The sequence below is a fragment of the Euleptes europaea genome, chromosome 7, assembly GCF_029931775.1.
Source record: "Euleptes europaea isolate rEulEur1 chromosome 7, rEulEur1.hap1, whole genome shotgun sequence".
NCBI lineage: Eukaryota > Metazoa > Chordata > Lepidosauria > Squamata > Sphaerodactylidae > Euleptes > Euleptes europaea.
In genome coordinates, this window is record NC_079318.1 from 6,254,766 (window position 1) to 6,271,411 (window position 16,646).

At 44.4% G+C, this 16,646-nt stretch overlaps 1 protein-coding gene across 1 annotated transcript in view; it reads left to right on the forward strand.

Annotated features, from left to right (window-relative positions):
• UTRN (utrophin) overlaps positions 1-16,646 on the forward strand; it is a 760,310-nt gene that overhangs the window by 220,897 nt on the left and 522,767 nt on the right. Inside the window, exons 22-24 of the mRNA XM_056853742.1 lie at positions 5,154-5,366; positions 9,366-9,479; positions 11,832-11,978. Coding sequence (XP_056709720.1) covers positions 5,154-5,366; positions 9,366-9,479; positions 11,832-11,978 — 474 coding nt within the window. The remainder of the gene's footprint in view (positions 1-5,153; positions 5,367-9,365; positions 9,480-11,831; positions 11,979-16,646) is intronic.

Here is a 16,646-nt window from a genome sequence, read left to right on the forward strand (position 1 = left end):
CAAATGCGCGTTCAATCAGAACCAGTTGTCTTTCCTTGGATATGTTATATCTCCCCAAGGTTTGACTATAGACCCCGAAAAGGTCCAGGCGGTCTGGGAATGGAGCCTCCCAGGACACGCAAGCAGGTACAACAGTTCCTAGGATTCGCGAATTTTTATAGAGGGTTTATACAAGACTTTGCCGAAATAGCCTTACCAATCACTGACCTGCTTAAGACCAAGGGTAAGGGGCAGGAGGCTACTTTTGCACAGTACCAGGTACTTTGGTCTGACCGGTGCCAGACGGCGTTCGAGGCTCTGAAGAGGCGCTTTACCTCGGAACCCGTTCTGATTGTTCTAAGCCGTTCGTCCTTCAAGTAGATGCCTTGGAGAAGGCAATGGGAGGTGCTCTCCTTCAGAGGGATGAACAGGGGATGCTTAGACCCTGTGCGTATTTTTCCAAGAAGTTCTCTGGCCCCGAATTAAACTGGCCGATTGGGGAAAAGGAAGCCATGGCTATCAAGCATGCCCTCACGGTCTGGCGACAATTCCTAGAGGGGGCAATGGACCCGTTTGAGGTCTGGACTGACCACCGAAACCTTGAGGCTATTTTGGGCCAGCGGAAGCTCTCGGCTAAACAATTGCGCTGGGCAGATTTCTTTTCTAAGTTCCGTTTCTCCATTAAACATATGCCCGGGAAGGACAATTGTCTGGCCGACGGGCTGTCCCGAATGCCTCAATACAAATGCAGAGTCGAACGGCCGGTGGGATCCCTTTTTACACCGGAACATCTGGGTTTGAATCCTGAGGGTAGGAGCGCAGGAGTCCTGACCAGAGCCCAGTCCCGCGCAGCGGCGGGAGACTCGACCTCTGTTCCCTCCCGGGCTGAGGTGACTTTGTCCCCCTCACCCCCGGCGGCCTCGGGGGACCCTTCGAACGCAACCACAGGCGAAGGGAGAGGGTCCTCCTTACACGAGCGGGGGGACAGAGCGGAGGGGCCGGTCACTGCCTCCTCTCAAGAGTCGGTCCTCCGCACTCCCCAGGTCTGGGCGATCCCGGTAAACCTCCCTGAGACCGTCAAAGGAAGGTGGGAGAGAGCCCTTCAACACGAGCGGGGGGATAGGTCTCTCCCGCTCCAGGCTGCGGACGAGTATGGTACCTACAAGGGTAAACATTATGTGCCCCTGGAACTACGGAGAGAGGTGGTGGAATGGAGCCACAGTGCAAAGACGGGGGGGCATTTTGGGTTCGTGAAAACCTTGCACCTAATAAGGAGACAGTTCTGCTGGCCAGGAATGCGCCAGGACATCGAAGTGTTCGTTAGGTCTTGTCTGACATGTGCAACGAACAAGCGCTTGATGGGTAAATCCTCTGGGCTGTTGAAACCCCTAGAGACTCCCAAAGCACCCTGGCAGGTGATCGGGATGGATTTTGTAACCGACCTTCCGTCTAGCCTAGGCAAGACGGTCCTGTGGGTAATCACAGATCTCTTCTCCAAACAGGTTCATCTCGTTCCGTGCGAAGGAATGCCCTCAGCGTGTAAACTGGCCCGACTATTTGTACATCAGGTCTTTAAATTACATGGATTTCCGCGGAAGGTCGTGAGCGACAGGGGGTCCGTGTTCGTGTCTAAGTTTTGGAAAGCATTTTTAGGGATCGTGGGTGTGCAACTAGGTTTATCTTCGGCTTATCACCCACAGACAGATGGGCAGACTGAAAGGGTTAATGCGGTGGTAGAATGTTATCTGCGTTGTTTTGTAAACTACCACCAAGACAATTGGGTAGACCTGCTGCCATTGGCGGAATATGCCTACAATAACTCGGTACACTCTGCTACTGGTATAAGCCCATTCAAAGCAGTATACGGAATGGAATTCGGACCCTTGGGGGCCATACCCCTCCCTCTGGGCGGCAACCCCCCCCCGAGGTATCAGTATGGGCCAACACGGTGAGGAACACCTGGCCTTGGCTGGTGAAAAACTTGGAGCAGGCTAAGGAAAGGTACAAGGCGCAAGCAGACAAACACCGGGCGCCTCAATGGGAATTAAAGGTTGGGTGGAAGGTGTACCTCTCTACCAAAAATCTCAGGTCGCTACGTCCGTGCAAAAAGCTGAGTCAAAGGTTCGTGGGACCGTTCCCAATCTCCCGAGTTATCAATGAGTTACAGTGGAGTTGGAACTGCCCAAGACCTTACAGGGCGTGCATCCGGTATTTCATGTAAGTCTGTTGAAGCCCTTCGTACCGGCGCCTGAATGGCACCCTGAACCCGCAGTGGCCGCCCCAATCATGGTACAAGGAGAGCAACACTTTGAAATCTCTAAGGTGTTGGACTCTCGAGTGCGAAGGGGCCAGCTGGAGTACCTCGTGCATTGGAAACACCTGAACTCCAGTCACGATGAATGGGTTTCCGCTTTTCATGTACAAGCCCCCACCCTGGTGGCGGAGTTTCATTGGCAGTATCCCACCAAACCGAGAAACTCCGGGGAGGGGTCTTTGGGGAGTCGGAGTGTCAGTGAGGACACCCAGTCGGACCCGGGATGAATAAGCTCCGTGCTCATTCCTCCCCCCCTCCTTCCGTTCCCATGGGAAAAGGGACGGAGACTGGAAACTAGCACCTCCACTTCAATCCACTTCAAAGCCTTCCTGTTGTAAATCAGAGATCGGTTTTCTTAGTGTCATTCCTGACACCTCTTGGAAGCTTCAAAGAAACTTGATGTTTTTGCATTTCTAAGTTTACTTGTAATTAATTCTTTGTATGTTCTCTTATACCGAGTCTTGTCCTTGCCTTGCCATTCTGTCGTTGGATCTCTTAGGGCTCTGACCATGTATGCTATTCTGAAATAAACCTTTAAACTCTCTGTAACGTCTGGAGTGAAGTTTATACTGCTGATATGCTACGAGGTACTGAAACCCTGACAGTAAGGAAGGGGCCAAGAAGTGGATGTTACTTGGAAAAGCTCCTTTCAACAGAAGAGGACACTAAAAATGAGTGAATGTTAGCTGAACTGTTGATGCCAACACGCTGGTGCCGTTGAGGCCTAAGCCTCAATTTGCACCTGGAAAGACCCCCCCCCACTGGTTTCCAGGGGGTACCTGGTAATCCTTCAATGCGTGCAAAAAGTCCAGGTGGTGGTTCTCTTCCCCTTATATGTGGAAAACAGACTTGTGAGATTTGGTTCTCATGACATCTCAGCAGCTACTTATTTTAACTCTGCTGGCAAAATTAATATTCCAGGTGACACACCAGTTTCTGGGCTCCTTCAGCTGAAATCACAGTTTCCCCAAAAGCCATTGAAATAATCTCACAAGATAAGATTAAATATCCAGCAAGCCATGCTTCTCCTCACCCACATAATATAATGTATGGCCAAACTCAGTTGACATAATCTGGTGGGAGGGGTCTTTCTGTGGTAAAAATCCATGTGGACAAACTTTAGGCAAGTTGTTTTAGTATAAAGAGGTGCTTTTCCAGTGTTTTCAGATAGTTGCTCTTAGGTGTTTCTCATGGTCTGTCCAACAATCACTTGGTGCTGTAGTGTTGCAGTTCTCAGCAAAAGTCACAATTTCTATTGGCAAACTACACAGAGTATGGGTCTGAAATTCTTTTTGTTCAAAGGTGGAGGCTGTAACTGGGCCAACCCAGGGCCAAAAATGTACCAGGTTAACAGTTGGGTTTGCCTTTTTCTGACAGAGTGGTCAGTAGCTCTGTTTTTTGTGAGGCAAGAGGGACAAGAGAGGCGGTTGGACAAGAGACTATCATGTTCTAGCTGGCGTGGTGTAGTGGTTAAGAGTGATGGTTTGGAGCGGTGGACTCTAATCTGGAGAACCGGATTTGATTCCCCACTCCTCCACATGAGCGGTGGAGGCTAATCTGGTGAACTGGATTTGTTTCCCCACTCCTACACATAAAGCCAGCTGAGTAACCTTGGGCTAGTCACACACTCTCAGCCCCACCTACCTCAAAGGGTGTCTGTTGTGAGGAGGGGGAAGGTGACTGTAAGCCGGGTTGATTCTTCCTTAAGTGGTAGAGAAGGTCAGCATATAAAAACTAACTCTTCTTCTTCCTCCTCTTCTTCTCACCAATTTTTCTATGTGGTAATGATTCTGACTTTAGTCAGGTAAAAGAAGAACACAAGCCACTTGTGCATCTTACATACAGGCTTCTCTCACTTGACACCTCAGTCACCTCAATTGTGTCCAAATGTCATGTATGTGTCCCTTTTTCCACCTTGAACTCTTTCCATGCCAGAGGTAGCTTCCACATTGAATCTACATTTTAGTCAACTCAGGAGCAGCCAGTGGTAAGGATAGTAAAGGTTCCTGCCCAAACTTCCACTTACTGAAAGTTTTCATTTCAGAGAGATTCTGATTTCTCTCAAGTGCCACGGTTGCCCTTGTTAGTGGCTCTTGGAAGATCATACTGTTAAAATCCCAGTAATATTCTGCAATACAATGGTAGACATGGCCTCCGAGCTGCATCTGGTTGGCATATAGTCTTTCTCTCCCCATACTTTTTTCTCAGTTTACCATATAGCTGGCCTATATTTGAACTGGTCTATAGTGAGAACACTCCGATGGGTAGGAAGGAGGGAAGCATAGGATGACTGTGTGCTTCAAATCTGAAATACCCAAACCTTACATTTTGTGTTGATTCATTCCTGTTAAAGCCCCATCTCTTTTTGGTGAGGAGCAACATGCTGGGATGATGCAGAGACCAATTCCTTCATTAATATTTCTTTTGTTGGCTTGTAATACATGTTGAGTATCCCTTATCCGGATTGCTTGGGACCAGAAGTGGTCCATATTTTGGATCTTTCTGTATTTTGGAATTTTTGCATATGCATAATGAGATATCTTGGGGTTGGGACCCAAGCCTAAACACGACATTCGTTTATGTTTTATATATACTTTATACATATAGCCTGAATGTAATTTTAAACAATATTTTTAATAATTTTGTGTACATTGAACTATCAACCGCACTGCTGAGGACCTGTGAGTAATGTCTGCATGCTGGCTCAAAAGGGCTGGTTTTCAGATCAGTCTGGATATTGAATGTCTGGGTAAGGTATACTCAACCTGTATGTTCACAGGCACTATACCACTATATAGGACACATAGTTCCCACTTCTTGTGCAAATTTTAAATACATTGTTGTGTTGCTCTCTCACCAGGCAGTTTGTGAGACTCTAGAAAATCAGAGAACTGTAATTGATAAACTTGCTGCAGACACACAGGTCTTGGAGAAAAGTATTTCTGCTGATAAATCAAAGATATACAAGCAAGAATTAAAATGTTTGCAGGGATGCAGGGATAAGTTGAAAATGAAGGTTTCTAATGATGTTCACTTGCTGGAAGAAACTACTTTCAAACTGAGAGTATTTGAGGTGAGTATTTAATGATCTAGATTTATTTAAATACCTCAAGTAAGCGTGTATTCTCTTTCCTGTTGTAGCAGGTTGTAATGTTGGTTATTGTGGAAGTGATTCACAAAAAGTGCCATTACAGTTATGTGAGTTGGTCATATCAGGGCAGCTTACACTGATTGCTGTGGATTGATCTCTGTGTTTGTGGCTTCAGACTAATGTTTGGGTATCTAAAGTTTTAAAAAAAACTTGTTTGTTGATTTGCCTTTGTACTTGGATTTTAATTTTATTGTGATCCATTGCTCCCATTGATGGGAAATATTTCTCTTTAGGAAATCATTCCCTGTGTGTTAATGGTATAATATAATAAAACTTTTCTTGTTCTTTAAGAACTCCTGTAAAAAATTCAGCCACAGTAGCCGTAATTTTAGTAATGGTATAATTTCTCTTAAGTTTTTGCAAAAGAATTATTTCTTTTGTTTCAAGCAAAGGATAAATTTAATGCTTAAGTATATTTAATCATTGTTTCTAATTATGGTTTAACTGAGTTTTTATTACCCTAGTCTAGCCCGATCTTGTAAGATCTTGGAAGCTAAGCAGGGATGGCCCTGGTCAGTATTTGGATGGGAGACCACCAAGGAATACCAGGGTTGCTACAGGCAGTGGCAAACGACCTCTGAATGTTTCCTGCCTTGAAAACCCCAGGGGGTTGCCATATGTCAGCTGTGACTCGATGGCAAAACACTCCCCCCCCCTTAAAATTACTTGTTTCCTATATAATTCATACTAAGAGCCCCGTGGCACAGAGTGGTAAGCTGCAGTACTGCAGTCAGAGCTCTGCTCATGACCTCAGTTTGATCCCAACAGAAGTTGGTTTCAGGTAGCCAGCTCAAGGTTGACTCAGCCATCCATTCTTCTGAAGTCAGTAAAACAAGTACCCAGCTTGCTGGGGGTATAGTTTAGATCACTGGTTCCCAACCAGGGGTCCGTGGACCCCCAGGGGTCCATGAGAACTAAACCAGGGGTCCGCGAAACAAAGTTATAAACCCATAATAAATTAATATTTACTCGGGCGGCATGGCGGCGGCTCGCGGGCGCAGAGCGCGGCGGCATGTGGTGGTGACTCGCAGGAGCGGCACGTGACAAGTAAGGAACATGTGGGGGTGGGGAGGCCGGGGGAGGGTGCAAACCTTGTTTGATGATAGCTGTCGAAGAGGTTTTAGGGATGGAAGCCAAAAAGAAAATACAAGAAATACCTCTATCGAACAACACGGTAAAAGCTCGAATTGAAATTATGTCAAATGACATCGAGGAGCAGCTTGTTTCGAAAATAAAAAATTCGCCATGTTTCGCTTTGCAGTGTGATTAATTGACAGACATTTCTAATTGCAGTCAGTTGCTCGTATTTGTCCGCTTTTTAGACGACAACAACACTATTAAAGAGGAATTATTGATTTCGCAGAAACTAGAATTGACCTCAAAAGGTATCGATGTCATGAATATAATAGCGGAGTATTTTGAGAAATATAGCATTATGTGGGAAAAGCTCGCCGGCTTCTGTACGGATGGGGCTGCAGCCATGTTAGGATCACGCTCCGGTCTAGCAACATTAATACAACAGAAGAATCCTTCAGCAATAACAACTCATTGTATCATACATCGTCAGGCGTCAGCTTCCAAGACTCTTCCTAAAAGCCTTGTTAATACCATGGAAATGGCCATAAAAGTGGTCAATGTTATTAAAAGCGGCGCCTTAAATACGTTTTTAAAAAACTGTGCGCTGAAATGGACTCCGATCATGAGACTCTTCTTTTCCACACCAAAGTTCGTTGGCTATTGAAAGGCAATATGCTGGGAAGGTTATTTGAACTAAGAAAAGAGGTTGAGCTGTTTCTCGCTGAGAAGAAAATTAAAGATTTACTAGAGCTGTTTTCTGATTTGAAAAGTCAGATGCATTTGGCTTATCTTGTGTATATTTTCTCACATTTGAATAAACTAAACTTACAGTTGCAAGGTTCTGGAAACATAAATTTAGCAGGTGTGGGAAACATTTTTATGTTTGAAGATAAACTGCGTGCCTTTATTTGCAAACTTCAATTATGGGTAGGCGAAAACAATTATTCTGCGTTTATGACATTAAAAGCACTGGTCGATGATAGTAAAGATGACATGATCACCGCAAATATACAAGACATCATCAGAAGTCATCTGCAAATGCTGGTCCACCGTTACTTCCCGGAATATAACCAGACAGAATCAAAAGATACCCAAAAGCTGATTCGCAATCCTTTTGGTATTGCTGTTGAAGAGGTTGCAGAAGAAATCCAGGAAGAGCTCATTGAATTCCAAAATGATAGGCACTGTAAGGATGCGTTTGAATCAGTTTCTCTTGAAAAGTTCTGGTGTAAAAAAGCAATTTCATATCCTACAGTTCAAGGATTCGCCTTGCGATATCTTATGCTCTTCTCCACAACTTATTTATGTGAACAAGGATTTTCTGCTTTGCTTATAATTAAGAACAAGACCAGAAATCGATTGGAAGCAAGTGATGATATTTGTGTAGCTCTGAGCAACAGTATTAGCCCCAGAATTGCCCAGCTTGTAAAAAGGATGCAAGCTCAAAAATCACATTGATTTACAATTAAAAGTTCTCTATTATAAAAAATATATTCAAATATTATTCTAAGTTTAATGTTTAACTAACAATTATGATTAAAGTTTATTTTCAAATTCTCTGAATTTTTTATTTTGAACCTTGGGGTCCCTGCACCGAACAAAAAAGTCCTAGTGGTCCCTGGTCAAAAAAAGGTTGGGAACCACCGGTTTAGATGCTTGGGAAGGCAATGGCAAACCACCCCATAAACATAGTCTGCCTAGTAAATGCCATGATATGACCTCATGGGTCAGTATTGACCTGGCACTTGCACAGGGGCACCTTGCATGGGAAGCAATGGACATTAAAATATTTGTACAAATGCTTATATTAGTTATGATTTATTGTTAATGAGGGCAAAAACTTAAAGCATAAGGGAATGGAAGAGGACTGTGTTGTTACCTGTATCAAAGATGGCAGGGAAGTGAAAGAAGATAAGGATAGAACAGAGGCTTATGGATTTGGCAGGAAAAAATATCAGTGACATTGGCGAGGGCAGTTTCAGTGAGCTGCAGAGAGAGAAAGTCAAGTTCACTTACATAAAATAAAGAGCTGGTCTTACAGGCTGTAATGACTATTTTACTGTCTGTTTTCAAAACTGATCCCCCCCCCCAATTTATTAAAGTCATCTGAAAATAATGCCCAAAGCTGGAGGTAGAACAAAAATGCTCAGTGTCTGGGCTTGAATTACTCCTCTGTACTGGAATACAAATAAATGGAATGTTACTTGCATAACATATATTCTTTAAAATGGTGGTTATATAAGACACAGCTCAGTTTTTTGTTGCTAAACATTTGTTTATATCTTAGCCTATGCTGGTAAAGGTGACTTGAAAGCCATAGCCTCATCTCCCAGCCTTCCAATGGCCTGAGTTTCCATCCCTCTAGACCAGTGGTTCCCAACCTTTTTTTGACCAGGGACCACTAGGACTTTTTTGTTCGGTGCAGGGACCCCAAGGTTCAAAATAAAAATTTCCGAGAATTTGAAAATAAACTTTAATCATAACTGTTAGTTAAACATTAAACTTAGAATAATATTTGAATATATATATTTTATAATAGAGAACTTTTAATTGAAAATATTAATTTATTAGGGGTTTATAACTTTGTTTCGCAGACCTTAATTTAGTTCTCGTGGATCCCTGGGGGTCCATGGACCCCGGTTGGGAACCAGTGCTCTAGACATAATATGTCTATTTGCTTATTTGATTCTATGGTTGGATTTTTAGTTAGCTAATATTCATAGGCCCTTGAAGTTGAGAAAATGAGAAAATGAGTTCAAATAATTTAATTACTACCTTCCTTATATATTTTTTTTAAAGTTCTGTCTCTGGGTTTTTAATGTTTTTCAACTTTCTTAATTTCAGACTGATTCAAAACTGGTTCAGAAGTGGCTGGATAGTGTAAAAGACTTCTTAGTGAAAGAGCAGGCAATCCAGAGAGATCCTGAAGGACTTCAAAGGCAGCTTGATCAATGCATGGTAAACTCTTCTGATAATCAGTAGTGTTGCTTGTTCACCATTTGGTATTCTGGGTCTCTATGTAAATGTTGCATGTGGAATGTCCCGTAAAGAATATCTCTTGCAGCTGACAAAAGGTAGGTAGGTAAAGTATGTTTATATCCTTTTGAACCTTGAAGTGCTGTTTTTGAAGCTTGCTTCAAAAATTCTTGACAGGCTGCTCTGATAGTTCATTGCTACAGTGTAGGCACTGCCTTGTGTTATAAATATATAGCTCTTATAGAGAACGAGGCATGATGCAATCCTGAATACTTTGTTCAAACACCCTTCAGAATGGCCTTGAAATTATTTGAATTTTACCCCAGCTATATTGGAATTGCAGAATTTATTTAATTAGTCCAGGATTAATTCAAATTGCTGGGAAGTTTTACTTTAGTCACATTTTGTTCAAGAGGTAACTTGTCAAAATACTTAAGGTCTGCCGAACTACTTTAAAAATAAGACTGTATCTAGTGTGGGTCTGGATCTTTGCATGTACATTCGACTGTAACGAGGCTAAGATTATTAAAATAATTGTCAGCTTGTTCAAAGGAGAAGTCTAGATATTTTTTAAAAAATTGATAGAATCCAACTGAAGCTGCTACAGCTGGGATATGAAGAGCTACTTTAGGTTTTCTTGAAGGCTTTGCTGAAGTGATGTGTGACACTTTGATTTTGATAGCAGAAACCCCATACTGTATCACAGACTGTTCTCAGCTTTCAAAGTATAGGTCGTTGATGTTTCAACAAGTATTATAGCTGAGTATTACTTCTGTGGTATAGACTTCTACTGATTTGAGAAAGATGCAGAACTAGCTGTGCAGCTCTAAACAGTGCCTGGCATTTTTGAAGTTCTTACAGATGACTGAAAGGATTCCTTCATAATTTGTAACACAAAGATAAAACTAGAACAAACTTGACACTGTACTTTGGGGGCATTACTATGAGATCTTTTCTGAAGCAGATATTGCCCAAAATCTATTGAACTGCGAAGGTGACCCTAATAGTTGGGCAAACCACATGACAAACAAACTTTGCAATTCAAGGAATTGTATAACATTTGTGCCAGGACAATAACGCAGGGTGTTTGCTGTTTAAATCTGTGTGTTTTTGCCCACAGACATACCCACAATGGGTGACAGCCATTGCTGGATTCTAGCAAAAGCATGTTATCATATATGTTGATGATCAGGGGCCTGGAGACTAAGCCCTATGAGGAAAGGCTGAGGGAGTTGGGAATGTTTAGTCTGGAGAAGAGGAAGTTGAGGGGGGGGCATGATTGCTCTAAGTATTTGAAGGGCTATCACTTAGAGGAGAGCAGGGAGCTGTTTCTCCTGGCAGCAGAGGATAGGACTTGCAATGATGAGTTTAAATTGCGAGCGGAAAGGTATTGGCTGGATGTTAGGAAAACATTTTTTACAGTGAGAGTTGTTCAACAGTGGAATCAGCTATCTAGGGAGGTGGTGAGCTCCCCCTCACTGGCAATCTTTAAGCAGAGGCTGGACAAACACTTGTCTGGGATGCCCTAGGATGGTCCTGCATTAAGCAAAGGGTTGGACAAGATGGCCTGTATGGCCCCTTCCAACTCTATGATTCTATAAAACAATACACATAAAATAATTATTGTTGACATTATATTATTGTAGACATTACATGTAATAAATATTGGGGAAAAATTGTGTAATGGCTTTGAAAAAGAGAGTCAGCTTGGAGTAATGGTTGGAGTGACAAACTAGGAGTCAAACTAAATGTGAAGATGGCCACAGGTCCATCTTGTGGCTGCTGCCGCCATTTTAGAAGTTGACTTTTTAAAAAAATACCACAAGGCCCCAATCTGGATCTGGCATGTGGCATGGTGGTCCCAGGATATCTTGTTCTCCTCCCCCATGCCTTTTCAAGTACTGAACCTGCTATGGTTCTCTGGGAGGAGGAACAAGAGCTCCTGAGGCCACTGTGCCTCACTCCAATCCAGATTGCGGCCTTGGGGCAATTTTTAAAGAACTACAATTGCTGCTGAAATGGCATTGGCAGCCACAGGATGGACCCATGGCCACCATCACTTTTAGTTTGGCGGTAGGATCTGGTAAGTCCAAGTTCCCACTCTGCCATGAAGCTTGCTGGGTGGCCTTGGGCCAGTCACACACCCCACTCAGCCTCACCTACCTCACAGAGTTATTGTGAGAGTAAAATAGAGCCGGGGACATGATGTGTGCTGCCTTGAGCTTCTTAGAGGATGGGAGGGATAAAAATGTAGCAAATAAATAAAAATAGGCCGTATGTAAGCCTGTGCTCTGAAATAAAGCTATTAGAACATTTTTTCTTACCTGTGTTCAGCTGCTTGTTACTGAAATGGAAAAGACGGAGCTGTCTCTTACAGAAATGAAAGAAATAGAGTCAACGTTAAGAAATCAGCCTGTAAATGCCTTGGTGAAGTCTAAGCTGACAGATATCCAAACACAGTGGGAAAAATTGAGCAAACAGGTTAGTTGCTGATAGTATTTTTCTTTTGTTTTATGCATTATCTAGATTCAGTCTGCATTCATTGTAGTAGATTTATTGTGCATTACATGGATAAAGTTTGATAGTGATATAGAAATCACATTAGGACATTCGACTTTTACAACGTGTGTGTGTTATGTGCCGTCAAGTTGCTTCCGACTCATGGTGACCCTATGAATGAAAGTCCTACAGAATGTCCTGTCTTTGACAGCCTTGCTCAGATCTTGCAAATTGAGGACAATAATGTTACAGTAAGACCAAAAAAAAAACCCTCCTGAAAACACTAATCCAATTTAAACCATTTAGTTTTTTATTTATTTTATTATTTTAATAAAACAAATAATTAAAAAACCCCATTTAGTAGTAAATCCATAAAATCGGTGAACACTACCAATAGAGTATTGTAGCAGAAATTGTAAGCTTTGGTTGAGAGGGCCCCTGTTCGATTCTTATTTCAGCCTTTGTTAGGTGGACTTATGTGGTTCACTCCTTTTCCACCTCAATCTTCATCTTCCCTGAAAGGGGGAAAATTCTGACAATGTGGTAATATAAAATAGTACAATGAGTATAAGAGACATTTCTGAAGTCCTGAAGGTGAATATTATATTAATAATAGCATTGTATCATATATTAATTACAAATGGGAACTCACAAGGAAATTATGAGGATGACCATCACATTACCTCCACTTTTGCTTCCTCCCTTTCCCCCCACCCCTTCTCTCTTTCTCTTTCTCTTTCTCTTTCTCTTTCTCTTTCTCTTTCTCTTTCTCTTTCTCTTTCTCTTTCTCTTTCTCTCTCTCTCTCTCTCTTGATCTCCCTCTCCCAATCCCTGTCTTTCTCTTGTTATCTGTCCACCCAACCCCTGCTGTCACTCTTTCTTTTTGCATCCCCAATGCCTCCTGAAACACGCACACACTCACTCTCTTGTCCCCCAATGCCCCCCATATCTCTCTCACACACATATACTCTGTTGTTAATTTCTCTTTGGGGTTTAACGCACAGCCAATTTGTCTCGCTTTTGTTCCTTAATAGTAGCAAATGTCCGTGGTCCACACGCACGACCGTCCAAGTGCTGCGCATCGGACCCACCTTAGTCGCGAATTAAGGCAAAAAAACCCGGGTTAAGCAATCCCTGTTTTCTAGCGATCTTTTCAGTTATAAACCGCTACTTTTTTTAAATTTTGCTACATTACTGGAATGCCGGCGTGCGTGTAATCACATGACTAGCCCGCTACTAACCTCCTTTCGTTCAAGGACATGCCCCTTACTGGTCTCCCTCACATAGGCGTAAACTTGGGGGGGGGCTCAAGCCCTCGAGCCCCCCCAAACTTGCGAGGGGGGACTGAGCCCCCACCCCAAGGCAAATGGCAGCTGAAGCACAGTCCTGTCCTACCTTCCTTTTGTATAGGCTGACCCGTTTTTTGTCACATTTCCTGGCCGTCCCGTCTTTTTAATTAAAATGCCCATTTTGTCCTGTTTTGAATAAGCCCAGCCAGTTTTGTTGCCTTGCCCTCACAACACAGCTTTATTTACACTCGGAAGGAAAAGGCACAACTTTCCAGCTTTGGGTGGAAGCAAAACGTGGTCCGTCAATCTGATCAACGCGTTCCCATCCGCTGTGCTGTTGCGAGCCTCTGAAGTGGCATGCTGAAAAATGTACAAGCCTTTCCTTCCCCTCTCCTCTGGGCTGGCCACCTCGGGATCATCGCAGCTAGTTTCCGGGTGTGGGTGGAAGCAAAGAGGTGAAGTCGGGATGCACTAAAATGAATGACAGGCTAGCCGATTAGAAACAATGGGAGAGGATGCATAGCCTATTGAAGGAGCCTGGATTGCCAATTGCCTTGCATGAGCTCCATTGAAATACATTACAGCACAAACAGAGTTGCAAAGAAAATGTGGAATGGATTTTCCAGTAAGATCTCTAAACCCAGAGCTCTGGGACTGGAATGACAGCCCATGGGACTAGCACAATCCATCTTGTCATCCACACCAGCTTCTACTAGTGAGTTCGTTTGCAATGCCTGTAAACTTCTGAGGTATGCTAGCTTCACCAGATTGCCGGTTTTCTAACATCTGTAAGCCCTTGGCCCAATCTGAACCAAAAACCACATCAGAGACAGTCAGGTCCAAAGAAGATGGTTTTTACAGGTCAAATAGGTTAACGGAGCATAAAGAAAAGGTGACAGCAATGGAGCTTGCTGGCTTGCACTTGGTAATATAAAAGCATGAAAAAACGCAAGAGATTACAAAACACAAACAGCGCTGTGGTTCTCACAGCTTCAAAAGAGTTTAGGTATGCATAACAGTTCTTGAGAGCTGGTCGGTGGGAAAACGAAACCAACTGAGACACAGGCCTGACATTCTGCCCCCCTTAAGGCCCCCCTCCATCTTGCAGGGGGACGGCTTGTCAGGGTAGGCGGTGTGAAAGGCGTTCACTAAGTGCGGGGCGGATACATCCCGTGCACGCACCCACTCGTCGTAGGCAGGGGGGAAGTGCTTCCAGCGAATTAGGTATTGCAGGGACCCATGCCGTATACGTGAATCCAGGATCTTTGACACTTCAAAATGTTCTCCCCCCCCCCACCATCACAGGTTGCTCGGGAGGCGGTTCTGGGTGCCATTCCGAGGATGCGATATGAGGTTTGAGGAGACTGACATGGAAGACTGGGTGGATACGTCTCAAGGTCTTAGGGAGAGTCAGTTCCACAGTGACAGGGTTAATGATCCGGGCAATGGGATATGGCCCTATGTATTTGGCACTGAGTTTGTGGCAAGGGCGGGTGGACCGCAGGTTTTTGGTGGAGAGATACACCAAGTCACCAATTTGAAAGTCCTTGCTGGGAGAGCGATGCTTATCGGCTTGAGCTTTATATTTGCGCTTGGCTCTGTCTAGGTTTCTCACCAGCCAGGGCCACGTGGTGCGGAGAGCATGTGCCCAAGAGGCAACGTCAGGATCCCCCTCCGCCTCGGATACCTCTACAGGGGCAATAGGACTGAAATCCTGACCATACACAGCATAGAAAGGACTGAATCCTGTAGATTGATGTACAGCATTATTGTAAGCATATTCTGCAAAAGGCAACAGTTCAACCCAATCGTCTTGGTGGTAATTGACATAACAACGTAAATAACATTCCAGTACAGCACTGACACGTTCAGTTTGCCCATCCGTCTGGGGATGATAAGCACTAGATAGACCTTGCTCCACCCCCACCAACTTGAGAAAAGCTTTCAAAAATTTAGCCACGTAACTACTTCCGCGGTCGCAGATTATCTTGCGCGGGAAGGAATGCAGACGGAAAACGTGACACAAAGATGCGGGCCAACTTGGGGGCGGAGGGAATACCTGCACACGGAATTAAATGTACCTGTTTGGAAAATAAGTCAGTAACAACCCACAGTACAGTTTTCCCCCCACTAAGGGGGAGATCCGTCATGAAATCCATGGCAATCACCTCCTAGGGTCTGCTGGGAATTTCCAGCGGTTGTAGCAGTCCCGGAGGCTTGCCTTGAGACCGTTTGACCGTGGCACAAATAGGACAGCTGCGAATGAAGGAGTCTACATCAGAACGCATCCCCCCCACCAAAACTGTCTGCGCAACAAGTGAAGGGTTTTCAGGAACCCAAAGTGCCCCGCAGTCTTAGCTCCATGGGCCAACTGCAGGACTTCTCTTCGAAGTATTTTAGGCACGTATAATTTCGAGTCTTTGTACCAACAACCACCTTGTTCCAGCAAACCTTGGGGTAGGGTCTGGGCAGAGCGTTCGGCTAAGCATTGAGCGTGAAGGGAGTCCAGGAAGGAGTTGGAGAGGATCACCCCCCTCCCTCCGCAGAAGAGGGTGGATCAGGAGCTGTTGGAGATTGAGGGGGGGGGGAACTGGTTGCTGTGGTACACCAGGTACAGGCAGCGCAAGGGGGGCCGGCGAGGGAGCCTGCTGGTTAGGGTTGGATACTCTGTCGGCCACTGTGCTGTTTCCAGGTTGGGGCCGAGTTTGGGACCGGGTCTGCACGGCTAGTACGGGCAGAGCTCCCCTGTGTGCCGGGGTGAATAAAGAGTCTGTTGGCCGATCAATTTTTACTGGGTATTGAGGCAACCTAGATAGGGCATCAGCAAGCACGTTTTACTTCCCGGGCACATGTTTAAGAACAAAACAGAATTGAGCAAAGAAGTCTGCCCAACGCTGTTGTTTTGCGGACAGTTTATGGGTCCCCGTGAGGGCAGCTAGATTTTTGTGATCAGTCCAGACTTCAAAGGGGACCCTAGATCCTTCCAGAAATTGCCTCCATAGAGTAAGGGCGTGATGGACGGCTGATGCCTCCTTCTCCCAAATGGGCCAGTTCAGTTGGGCATGCACAAACTTTTTCGAGAAGTAAGCACAGGGGTGAAGGAGACCATCTAGTCCTCTCTGTAGAAGAGCCTTCCCCATGACTACATCGGACGCATCGACCTGTACAATAAACATTTGGTTCAGGTCCGGATGCCGTAGTACAGGTTCAGAAGTGAAAAGCTGCTTGAGGGTTACAAAGGCAGATTGACATTGATCAGTCCAAAGTATTTTGGTAGTGGGCAACGTAGCAGAAATCCCTTTACCCTTCGTTTTTAGGAGGTCAGTGATAGGCAATGCCACCTGAGCAAAGTTGGGAATGA